The sequence below is a fragment of the Phoxinus phoxinus genome (genome assembly GCF_949152265.1).
Source record: "Phoxinus phoxinus genome assembly, chromosome: 20".
NCBI lineage: Eukaryota > Metazoa > Chordata > Actinopteri > Cypriniformes > Leuciscidae > Phoxinus > Phoxinus phoxinus.
The window spans coordinates 17,554,416-17,566,478 of record NC_136895.1 but is presented as its reverse complement, the minus strand read 5'-3'; the positions used below and the strand labels follow the sequence as shown (position 1 = coordinate 17,566,478).

At 34.3% G+C, this 12,063-nt stretch overlaps 1 protein-coding gene across 2 annotated transcripts in view; it reads left to right on the top strand.

The window, feature by feature from the left end:
* Window positions 1-8,709, top strand: part of osbpl1a (oxysterol binding protein-like 1A) — a 16,570-nt gene extending 7,861 nt beyond the window's left edge. For both annotated transcript variants that reach the window (XM_079592287.1, XM_079592288.1), the window contains 14 exons: window positions 1-9; window positions 752-941; window positions 1,839-1,914; window positions 2,039-2,173; window positions 2,690-2,787; window positions 3,240-3,422; window positions 3,745-3,852; window positions 3,995-4,084; window positions 4,162-4,288; window positions 4,415-4,531; window positions 5,533-5,656; window positions 5,778-5,868; window positions 6,530-6,550; window positions 7,217-8,709. The exon at window positions 1-9 is cut by the window's left edge and continues 154 nt beyond it. In XM_079592287.1, the coding sequence (XP_079448413.1) occupies window positions 1-9; window positions 752-941; window positions 1,839-1,914; window positions 2,039-2,173; window positions 2,690-2,787; window positions 3,240-3,422; window positions 3,745-3,852; window positions 3,995-4,084; window positions 4,162-4,288; window positions 4,415-4,531; window positions 5,533-5,656; window positions 5,778-5,868; window positions 6,530-6,550; window positions 7,217-7,319 (1,472 nt within the window). In that variant the 3' untranslated portion in view covers window positions 7,320-8,709. The remainder of the gene's footprint in view (window positions 10-751; window positions 942-1,838; window positions 1,915-2,038; window positions 2,174-2,689; window positions 2,788-3,239; window positions 3,423-3,744; window positions 3,853-3,994; window positions 4,085-4,161; window positions 4,289-4,414; window positions 4,532-5,532; window positions 5,657-5,777; window positions 5,869-6,529; window positions 6,551-7,216) is intronic.
* Window positions 8,710-12,063: the final 3,354 nt, after the last annotated feature.

Genomic DNA, 12,063 nt, shown 5'->3' with positions numbered 1-12,063 from the left:
CTCTGTCTGGTGCGTACGTTTTAATCTAATGCCTAATTTACTTATTACACGTGTCACACATTTAAATGCTTTTGGATTACTTGTATTATTTAAAGTGTATAATATCGGCCATTTATTTTATTATTTCACTTTTGTGAATCATTTTGCAAAAAACAATTTTTCTATTTTGTAGATATGTAGTAGTATGGAGTGACTGGAGAACAGTTACTATAAATAGCATCCCATATTGTCTTATTTTTTGTATTATTTTAATCGTAAATATGCACATTTCTGTAACGTTTTCAGGTGTATGTTTTTGCCTCTTTTATTGAATAAAATACTGTACAAGGAATGGGATCGTAAAACTGCGCAGACTGAATTCAAACCTGCATTTCCCACACGAGCACCAAGGCTCAACGACATCAGCTTTTATGACTATAAGTTTTCTCAAGTTAATAAGTGTACAGATTAAAGATGGTTACGTCATAATTCCTACATCCCTTATCATGTGATCATGTGAAATCCATGATTTACAATATCACTAAAGACCATGAGCCCAATTAATACATGCAGTCAGCAACTGTTACAGTAACAAGTAAATCTTCAGAATCAGCTTCTTAATCATGAGACACCTTTCTCAGTGTTGTGTCCAGTCATTTCCGGTTCCATTAAATGTAACCTGATCCCCTGCTCAGGTTTCCTCAGGGAGCTTGTTGCTGTCGGCCAGGCATTGTCCCACTGAGCCATGTCTGTTTGTGCTCGGTTGCCACAGATTCAGACACTGAGACCGTGCTGAGCTGTTTTGAGGCGGCCGGCCACTCGTACGAAGACGGAGAGGACTTAAAGTCCGAGCTCTACTGCAGCGTCCCAACTCATCTCGGCGGCAGGATGTCCCAGGAAGACCGTCGTGGAGAGGAAGAGGATGAAGATGAGGCCAGAGTTAATGGAGTGAGGAAACACAGGTAGGAATGCAAAAAACAACAAATACTACAATACCAACTCTTTCATGCATAAGTATTTATTGCATAAATATTTAACAAAATGTTTTTTTAAAGTTCAAAGTTCAAAGTAACTGGACATTTTAAATCAAAACCAACTCATACAATTAATATAAAAATAAATGTGATCTTAGACGTAACATTCAGGCTAGTTTGTTTTTTTAATGTCACTTTGTTGTTATTTGTCCAGTTTCTTAGACGCAACTTCTCTGTTTTGTTTTGTTTTGTATCTTGTGGTAAATAATTTAGCGAGCCAAGGCCAGAAGAGGCGCTCATAATGAAACAGTAAAAGATTGATGAGGTAGCCGAGTTTAACGCCGTAATTTGAACTTTTAAGGCTTGGCATGTTGACTGATGGCCTGCTGACTGATAGTTGACTGACTTTACATCCGATCATATTATTAGTATTTTTATCGAATGTCTCTGGATACCTCTATTTTCTAATACTGTGTTTAGAACATTGTTCTAAAAATATATTCACAGCACACGTTGTTATAACTGATTTTCTTGTTGTCCATTACACTTCGATGTGTACCCTCTTTTTTAGAGACTTCTCATATTCCTCACAATATTTACTTTTTGCTTTTACAAAAAGTAACCACACACTACATTTCTTCATTACATTTGGCACGTACAGTATAAAAGAGAAGGTTTTGGAGTATCTTGAGCACTCTGAAACTGATCGGGAAACTGGCCTTGCTTTGCTGAATAAGATATAAAGCTTCCGTTACCTGTCTGATAACACCGGTCTAGACATTTTCCCTCTGCATGACAACAGTAGTTACCATGAAAACTGCTAACTAGTCCATTTTTCATTATTTTAGTGGTTCAGTAGTTCAGTTATTTTGAATTATTCCACAGGACAAGTTTACCAGCTCCCATGTTCTCCAGAAATGACTTCAGTATCTGGAGCATACTGAGGAAGTGTATCGGGATGGTGAGGTTTTGACTATCATGTAACCTTTAACTTTTTACAATATCTTTTACAAAGACAAGATCTTTTTCATTCAAAAAACCCAAATTAAGCAAATAATTTTGTATTGATTCCATCTCTCTTTCAGGAGCTGTCTAAAATCACCATGCCGGTTATTTTTAATGAGCCGCTAAGCTTTTTACAAAGGCTGACAGAATATATGGAGCACACGTACCTCATCCACCAGGCCAATGCTTTAGACGACTCTATTGAGAGAATGAAGGTAAAAAAAAATAACAATATACATACCCTCTATTTGTCAGAAAACACAAGCAAAACCCTTACTGGCCCAACATGGTAAATAACTATGAAATATTAATTAATCAGCCAACTTTCCATCATCTTGGGCCAATTTGCACATTTTCTGACAGAATTTTTTTTTTACCTTGTACTAAATATCTTGTAAAATAAATAATACATTTCGCAATAAATTTTCATTCATAAAATGTCTAATTGTATTAAAACATAGTATATATACTGGTGATCACATACATTGATCTCAAAATTGACAAAGACCCATATAGACAGAACAATAATTATAACTACATCAGTTTAACTAAATCGCCACTGTTATGAACTACTTTACCCTTTTATTGGCCTGTTTAATGCATCGTAAAAATATATTTCTTGGATTCAAGGTTTTCAAAGTCCCAAATCTTTAATAGCCACCTGGATGAAATCTAGTCTAACCTATATAGATTGTCATCTAAGTAAATTAATTCTTGTGTTTTCTATCCAGTGTGTGGCAGCGTTTGCAGTATCAGCCGTGGCGTCTCAGTGGGAAAGGACTGGTAAACCCTTCAACCCCCTGCTAGGAGAAACATACGAGCTAGTCAGGTGAGAGATTGAATGTTAGTTTATTAGCATTGATGTTAGCATTACGGTGCAGTCACATTTACCATTGTTCAGCGAATTTTTGCAGGCCGTCATTTCATTATGAATCCACTCGATCTGGAATTTCACACAGGGGCGAAAGATTTTTACAATCATGTAAATTCGTCGCGCTGACCAGCAAAAGTTGTTTCATTTAAAAGTAACTTGTGTGTGAGCCTTGTTTCATACATTGCTATACTAATGAGAATAGGCAATGGACCACAACATTTTGTTAATGTGACTGCACTTTTAGCGTAAGCATTTCAAATGTGATTTGCTTTTTTGAGTGTTAATTTGTTAGCAATCATGTTAGCATTAATATTAGCATTGCAACTGTAACTTTTTTACACTTAGTGTGTGTGTGTGAATATCAATATATCAGGGATAATTACCATGTTTTTTTCCTCAACCTTCAGGGATGATCTTGGTTTCCGGCTGATATCGGAACAAGTGAGCCACCATCCTCCCGTCAGCGCCTTCCATGCCGAGGGATTGCAGAAGGACTTTGTGTTTCATGGCTCCATCTACCCCAAACTGAAGTTCTGGGGCAAAAGTGTGGAGGCCGAACCTAAGGGCATCATCACTCTAGAACTTCCTAAGTAAGCGTGTGCGATAGAGCTTTTCTAATATTCGCACATTAGTTCTCATTTGCTAATAATTGTGGGGACTATTTAGTTTTTGCATGCACATGCATCAACTTTTTATGAAAAATTTTCACCCAATTCACAACATGTGAATTTGACAGCACATGAATTTGTTCTTAACCTCGTTCCAATAAGCGAGTTCACACCATGGTGGAATTGTAATTACAAGATTGAGTTCACGTCCTTGTAGAACTCGTAATTACAACTTGTAAAGTCTGAATTTTAAAATCTAATATAAATATAATAATATATTTTAAATATATTAAACTTGTTACAGGCATAATGAGGCTTACACATGGACGAACCCCACGTGTTGTGTCCACAACATCATCGTAGGACAGCTGTGGATCGAACAGTATGGCAGTGTGGAGGTTATAAACCACAGGTATCAACCAGACTCTTCTGTAGATGTACTAGTTCTGGATTCACTTCACAAACTTTATTAAATGTACTAGTTCTGGTTTCAGTTTACAAACTCTATTAATGCTGACTCTTGACGAATCATTTTGACTGATATTTGCCAATAGAACTGGTGAAAAATGCTGCTTGAGTTTCAAACCGTGTGGCCTTTTTGGGAAAGAATTGCATAAGGTTGAAGGCTACATACTGGACAAGAGGTCAGTTGTTTGAGAGTTTAATTTCCATGAAAAATGTTCACGTCATTTTACATTGATTATTTGTTAATTCCACATAGCAAAAAGAAGGTTTTCATCCTTTACGGAAAATGGACGGAGTGCATGTACATAGTCGACCCAGTTCTGTTCGAAACTCAAAAGAAGAATGATAAAAAAGCGTCCGAAGACAAGAAAAGCAGTAAACAGGTGTTTCTGAACGTTTTCATACAACATTCGTCAAGATACCTGTCTATTGTAATAGTGCCAGAGTAATAAGGCTAAATGTCAGAGATGCACTACATGTTTTATAACTGTTTTCTTGGTGTTTCTCAGCTATCTCCGACATCAGACTCAGAAGAAACACCTCAACCAGGTGGAGATTCACTGGATGTGATCCCAGGAAGTCAGTTGCTCTGGAGAATACCACCTAGACCAGCAAACTCTACCCAGGTCCGTTCCAGAATAGTTGTCGCTCTGAGAAACCTTGTCCTTACTTTTCTTTAAAAAAACAAACAATCGAAGTGAATGGGGCAAATTTGTAAATGTTCAGATAATCATGGTTTCAATAGTATAGCCGCAAGATGTGAACAGTTAGCCTGGGAAAACCCAGACCACTTCCGGCAAATTTATATTTGCTCTGCAAGTGGGTCTGGCAAAGAGCCCATTGAAACCCATTTCCAATCCGTCGAAATCGCGGCACCAATCAGAAACGTTGGGGCGGGCTTTACACGATGACGACAGAGCAGTGACAGTCCGCAGATTTTGTACATTACAAAGATGGATGCCGCCGTGGAACATCACTCGTTCGAATCAGCTATCGCGTCTGTTTCAAGCGATTTAAAATGGTCATTTTCGTTAAAACCTTAGCAAAAAACAGCACTCGAAGCCTTCATATCTAAAAAAGATGTGTTTGCTGTCTTACCAACTGGATTCGGATAAAGTCTGATATACCAGCTTGCCCCGTTGGTGGCTAAACGAATGGGTTCTGCATACGTCATGTCCTTCATCGCTCTGATTGGTTTTAGATCTATCCAATTGCGCCCAGAGCCATTTGAGCGACGTCCGTTGGTGACGCCCCTGTGGAAATGAATTGTCTATGGAGCTTTGCCAGACCCTAACTCGGTTACAACTGAGAGTGGTCTGGGTTTTCCCAGGCTAGTGAACAGAATGAGTGTGTATGTGATTTTAGACAGAAGAAAATGTGTACTACACTTTTCAGTGTAAAATTATATACAGTTTTACAACTCCGTAGCCATGACAAGGCAAGTTTTAACAGAGGCATGTACAAGTGCTTTTATAAAAAAAAAATGTTTAAAGAAGGGACGAGTCAGAATTAATTTTTGTGGTAATCAGCATTATGCCACAAATGCTGTAATTTTAGCTTTTTTTCTACATTTGTTTCTTATCTTCTCATTTATTTATTTATTTTGGTTTTATTTGCATATAAAAAGATGTACAACTTCACTACATTCGCAATGCAACTCAATGAGCTGGTCAAAGAGATTGAAACGGTCATCCCAAAATCGGACAGCCGACTGAGGCCGGACATTCGAGCCATGGAGAACGGAGACATTGGTATGCGCTTTCCTGTGTGCATCTTTGTGCCATTGCTGATGATGTGCTTATGATGTCATATTGCATATCTGTAGAACTTTGAAATATTCAGAGGTTCAATTTTCTTTTTTGATCATTCCAGACCTGGCTAGTGAGGAGAAGAAGCGATTGGAGGAGAAACAGAGGGCGGCACGTAAGAATCGCTCTAAGTCGGATGATGAGTGGAAGACGAGGTGCAGAAATATTTTATTTCAGTTTTGTATTTTCACACAATAATTTTGCTGTTCGCTTTTTCCAAAAGTTACTAGTTATTGTTAGTACTCAAAAATTATCAAGAAAAAATGGGATCTCCTTCAAACATTGTTTTTCAGAATCAAATTTTTTGATGAAAGTGTTGGCAAATAACTGCAGTTACTATGCACATGTAAACACTGTTTTTTGTACATGTGGGTAAAATTAGGGTTTGCTTGTGACTAACTGCATTCACTGTAAAAAATTATCAATTGACAAAAAAAAAAGTGAGGAAACCCATTCTTCATGCGTAATTTAAAAAAAAAAAATCAGTTTTGTGAAATTGTCGTTTATGTAACTTAATTTTTTCAATTACGCACAAATTTGATTACTTAACAATTTTAAGGCAACAGGTTTCCTAACTTTTTTTACATTGTCAACTGATCACTTTTTTTACAGTGTAACAAATTCTTTTATGCACACTAAATTTAATCATTTATTTTACTTTATTACACCATTTTTCTACCCATAGCTTAACTGTTATCATTGATGTTTAACAGCACTCTTAGTCCTGGTTAACTGGACACTGTCCTTTGCAATTAACCCCATTTTCCCTTTTGTTTCTTTTGGCATTATCATCCATCCTGTGACTGCGGTGAACAGAAACGTCCCCTCGGGCCCCAGGTTTGACGCTTGTTTTGTTGCTCTGTCCTTTTCATTTAACTGCTGCTGTTTCACTCCTGAGTCACTTCTGGGATCTTTGTATCCACAGTCTGTAATTATTGAACAATTTGGGGTTTTGTGGTAGAATAACATTTGCAACAATTTGTCACAACACAATTATAGAAAAACATTTGTTTTGTGTGTGGGCCATTATGATGGCCCTCAAATAGTTAGTTATTGACTATTTGTGATGCAAAAACATTTTTATACTATTAATACACCAAATTTATACATATATAGTAAGTCTCTTCTACAGTCTTTTTTTAGTTTATCATATGTAAATGGAATTCACACCAAAGGAATGAGTCTTTTTTTTAGTGTCCCCTTAGACAATCTATTTTTAATGTGGAATAAGGCAATGTAAACAGAGCTCCCTGGCCTTCCACTGCGAGAGCAGGGTGAAACTTTACACCCGGTTTAAGTGTTACAGCCAAATGCTCCACTGAATCTATTAAATAAAGAAAGAGATTATTGTAATGGGGGTCAAAGTAACATTTTCTTAAGCACGTTTGGCTGTTGAGTTGACTGACTCCAAGAGACTCAATGTGGCAAAACTCTCTGTTATAATCAACTATCAGTGGTTTTATGTGTTTGCTGATCTGAACCTTTTCTCGTTGCCCAAAACAGGTGGTTTCATCAAGGTCCAAATCCACACAATGGCTCTCAGGACTGGTTGTTCTCCAGTGGTTACTGGGACCGTGATTATTCCCAAGTACCGGACATATACTGATCCACATTACTCTTGCACTGTCATTGATAAATGTATAGTTAAGACTGCCCCTAATGTAATTATAAAACATGTTCCTTGGGCTTGTTGGCCAGGTGAATATTTGAAATATTATATATGCAATACTTTTTCAAAAGACAACTGTTTTAAACTCACTGCTCTGTATAGCTGAATTTAGAGTTTTCAGTTTCATATTTAAAGCAACACTAAAGAAGATTTTTTACCTTAAAATAATGTTTCCAAAATCGTTTCAGCGGTTCATCAGGTCGTAACAGGGTGAAAGGCGCTTTTGCCTTCGCTTTGCGGTCCTATATCTGTTATAACCACACTATTTAAGTTTGCCAGATCGGGTCGCGTTACTGTAGTTCGGATTTGGATTGCTTTACGCAAGTGTTACAATAGTCATAATTTTGTTTTTCTTCGTTTCTGATGTCACAATACATCATACTTTCATGAAATCATGCAACATACTCTACCTTGTCTGTGGACATCGTTCATTCCAAAGCCGGAGCTGGATAAACAGCGAGTGTGCGTGCGACAGTAGGCTGCGATAGGCTAAATTATTTACGACAGCGGTAATGGACAATTCCGCTTCCAACCTGTAAGGCGACTGCAGAGGAAAAGTTATTTAGTGTTGCTTTAAGATGCATATGCAACAATCAAGGCTTTTGATATAGTAACAAGCTGGCCTTGATATAGTAATATCAGTGTACTGTAATAGCAATAATGGGCTGGTTTAGTCCTGCAAAAAGTATTTTTTCACAGGACAATTTAACTGGTAAATTTGGGTTCAAGGTTCAAGTCGGATACTGTTTTTGTTTTCTGTTATTTGGGAAACAACATAAAAAATGTGACTTGTCATTTCTTAAGATGGTAACATTCCCACTATGTTGAGTGTGGAATGTGTTATAAAACACAAATGATTTTTAAAATGACTGTTACGTTTGATTTAAAACTTTTTAATATGCAAATTCATATTTTCCACTCACAATACAGTATTAGGACAGTGAGTCTATTTCTGCTGCTCTTTCTGTTGTGATGTTGATTTTTATTTAGAGGAATGCCTCTATGGTGTCACTAATATATTGACTAATGTCTTGTCATATTATTTTATAATATAACAATCTTATTTCAATTATGTATTCATCATGAGTTATTCTTCTGTTTTTAATTTGGTCAGTGACAGGAACATGGATCTGTATTGCAGTCTAATTTTAACCCATTATCCATTTATTTTGTGTGGGTGTTACATGTTTTTGTGTGCATATTTTTTTTGAGATTTATCTTGTTAAAAAATGCCTGTATACAAATGTAATGCACAGAATTATTTAAAAGGCATTAAAGATTATATTTAAATTACATCACATCTAAATAAAACTGGGGGGAAAAAGTGTATGATCATTTCATGCAATATGAAAATAATGAATCAAAACAATATGACCACCTGCCTAATATGCTGGTCCTCTGTGTGCTACCAAAATCATGCAGAGCAACAAACCATTGTACAGTCACAACAATAGTAGTCACCTACAATTAGGTAGGTGGCACGTGTCAAATTTACATCTGCATGAACGGCCGGACCCAGGGTTTCCCAGCTGAGCATTCACGCACATGGCTGTCCACGTGACTCATCGAAACAAGGCGACCTTCTTCCACTGCTCCAAGGTCCGGTTCCTGCACTTGTGTACAAAACAATAGTTACAAAATGGCAGCAGCTGTGTTTGTATGATACAAAATATTGATTCGACTGAATTTTATTAATTTAAAGCTCACCAAATGCAAAACTTCCTCGAAGAAAAAACGTTCATAGCACTGCTGAATTAATGTTAAGTAGCAATTAATTTAGAAAAAGGTAGCAATTCTTTTTGAATAAACGCCGATTCATTATGGATGGTTATAGCTATTAGTTTTAAATAAACTTATTGATTAATTTCAGATGAATATAGCTTTGAATATACAAATAGATAATAAAAAGTAGCGATTCATTTTGGAAAAGTAGCAATTCATTTTTTTTAAAGTAGTGATTAATTTTTTTCAAAGTAGCGATTCAGTAGCAATAAAAACATTTTGAAAGTAGTGATTCATTTTGAAAAAATAGCGAATCATTTTGAAAAAATATCGATTCATTTTAAAAAGTAGCGATTCATTTAAAAAAAAGTAGCGATTCATTTAAAAAAGTAGCGATTCTTTTTTTCTTTTCTTTTTAGTAGCAATTCATTTTTCTTTTCTTTTTAGTAGCGATTCATTTAAAAAAAAGTAGCGATTCATTTTTAAAAAGTAACGATTAATTTTTTTTTAAAGTAGCGATTCATTTTTAAAAAAAAGTAGGGATTCGTTTTTTGAAAAGTAGCGATTCATTTTTTAAAAAAGTAGCGATTCATTTTTAAAAAATAGCGATTCATTTTTTTAAAAAGTAGCGATGAATTTTTTTTTTAAAAAGTAGCGATTAATTTTTTTTAAAAAAAGTATCGATTCATTTAAAAAAAGTAGTGATTTATCTTTTAAAAAAGTAGCGATTCATTTTTTGAAAAGTAGCGATTCATATTTTAAAAAGTAGCGATTCTTTTTTTTTTAAATAGCGTTTAATTTTTTTTTAAGTAGCGATTCATTTTTTTTAAAGTAGCGATTCATCTTTTTAAAAAGTACCGATTCATTTTTTAAAAAGTATCGATTCATTTTTTAAAAAAAGTATCGATTCATTTTTTTTTAAAGTAGCGATTCATATTTTAAAAAGTAGCGATTCTTTTTTTTTTAAATAGCGTTTAATTTTTTTTTAAGTAGCGATTCATTTTTTTTAAAGTAGCGATTCATCTTTTTAAAAAGTACCGATTCATTTTTTAAAAAGTATCGATTCATTTTTGTAAAAAAGTATCGATTCATTTTTTTTTAAAGTAGCGATTCATTTAAAAAAAAGTATCGATTCATTTAAAAAAAGTAGTGATTTATCTTTTAAAAAAATAGCGATTCATTTTTTGAAAAGTAGCGATTCATATTTTAAAAAGTAGCGATTATTTTTTTTTAAAGTAGCGATTCATTTTTTTTTAAAGTAGCGATTAATTTTTTTTAAAGTAGCGATTCATCTTTTAAAAAAGTACCGATTCATTTTTTAAAAAGTATCGATTCATTTTTTTTAAAGTAGCGATTCATTTTTTGGAAAGTAGCGATTAATTTTTTTGAAAAGTAGCGATTCATTTTGAAAAAGTAGCGATTCGTTTTTGAAAAGTAGCAATTCGTTTTTTAAAAAAAAGTAGCGATTCATTTTTAAAAAGTAGCGATTCATTTAAAAAAAGTAGCGATTCATTTTTAAAAAATTAGCGATTATTTTTTTTTAAAAAGTAGCGATTCATTTTTTTTTAAAGTAGCGATTCATTTTTTTAAAGTAGCGATTCATCTTTTAAAAAAGTACCGATTCATTTTTTAAAAAGTATCGATTCATTTTTTTTTTAAAGTAGCGATTCATTTTTTGAAAAGTAGCGATTCATTTTGAAAAAGTAGCGATTCGTTTTTGAAAAGTAGCAATTCGTTTTAAAAAAAAAAGTAGCGATTCATTTTTAAAAAGTAGCGATTCATTTAAAAAAAGTAGCGATTCATTTTTAAAAAAGTAGCGATTAATTTTTTTTAAAAGTAGCGATTCATTTTTTAAAAAGTAGCGATTCGTTTTTAAAAAAGTATCGATTCATTTTTTAAAAAAAAGTAGCGATTCATTTTTAAAAAGTAGCTATTCATTTTAAAAAAGTAGCAATTATTTTTTTGTAGCGATTCATTTTTGAAAAGTAGCGATTCATTTTTGGAAAGTAGCGATTCATTTTTAAAAAGTAGTGATTCATTTTGGGATAAAAAGTAGCTAATCATTTTAGGGAAAATAGTTCAATGTTCAAAAAGTTCATTCTGTTAGGGGATTACAGTTAAAGACCGAAGGACCAGATATGATTAATTAAGACCCGGAATCAGAAGTGGTCAATATAAGAAAAGAGTCAGAATTATAATAAATGATTTTTTTTTTACAGAAGATAGCAGTTTCATCAGCAGAAGTCAGCTTCAAGGAGTTTGTAGGCTGCCAGTTACAGTTGTACAGATACATTTGTATACACAAGTAGCGATTCATTTTTAAAAAGTAGCTATTCATTTTTAAAAAGTAGCAATTCTTTTTTTGTAGCGATTCATTTTTGAAAAGTAGCGATTCAAGTAAGGAATAGATAAACACACATTTTCCACACATAAACTTAGATTGATAAACAAATAGATTGAAGCATATCTCCATCGATTAGGCGGCTGACACTCTGACCCTGAATTTAGGCACGACTTGACCTTCCAGGTCGCAGATCTGCGTTTCAAGTCGCCAACATGTCGAAGAAAACAAGTCAGTCCATGTCCAATAATGCCACTTGTTCCTTGAGCTGAAACCAAGAATACTAACACACAGACACACAGCCTCTTCAAGGCTGGATTTGGCCAGGCTCTAGCTAGTCTTCTCAAAACATCAAGATAACATTTTCTTTCTCTCAATGAGAGGACACTTTAATTCAGGGGTCACCAAACAATTCCATATTTCATTTCTGGAAGCTGGATGCAGTCACCTCTCAGATATCATATTCAGTCATTAGAGAATATATGAAAATAACTTTTCAGGAATCACACTGGTAACTTCTCATAAGAGAAATCTCATAAGACTTCTTCCTAGAGAAGTCAATCAACTCATGTGATATTTAAAAGGAAAAATATTTATTAATACCTTGGATTATAATCA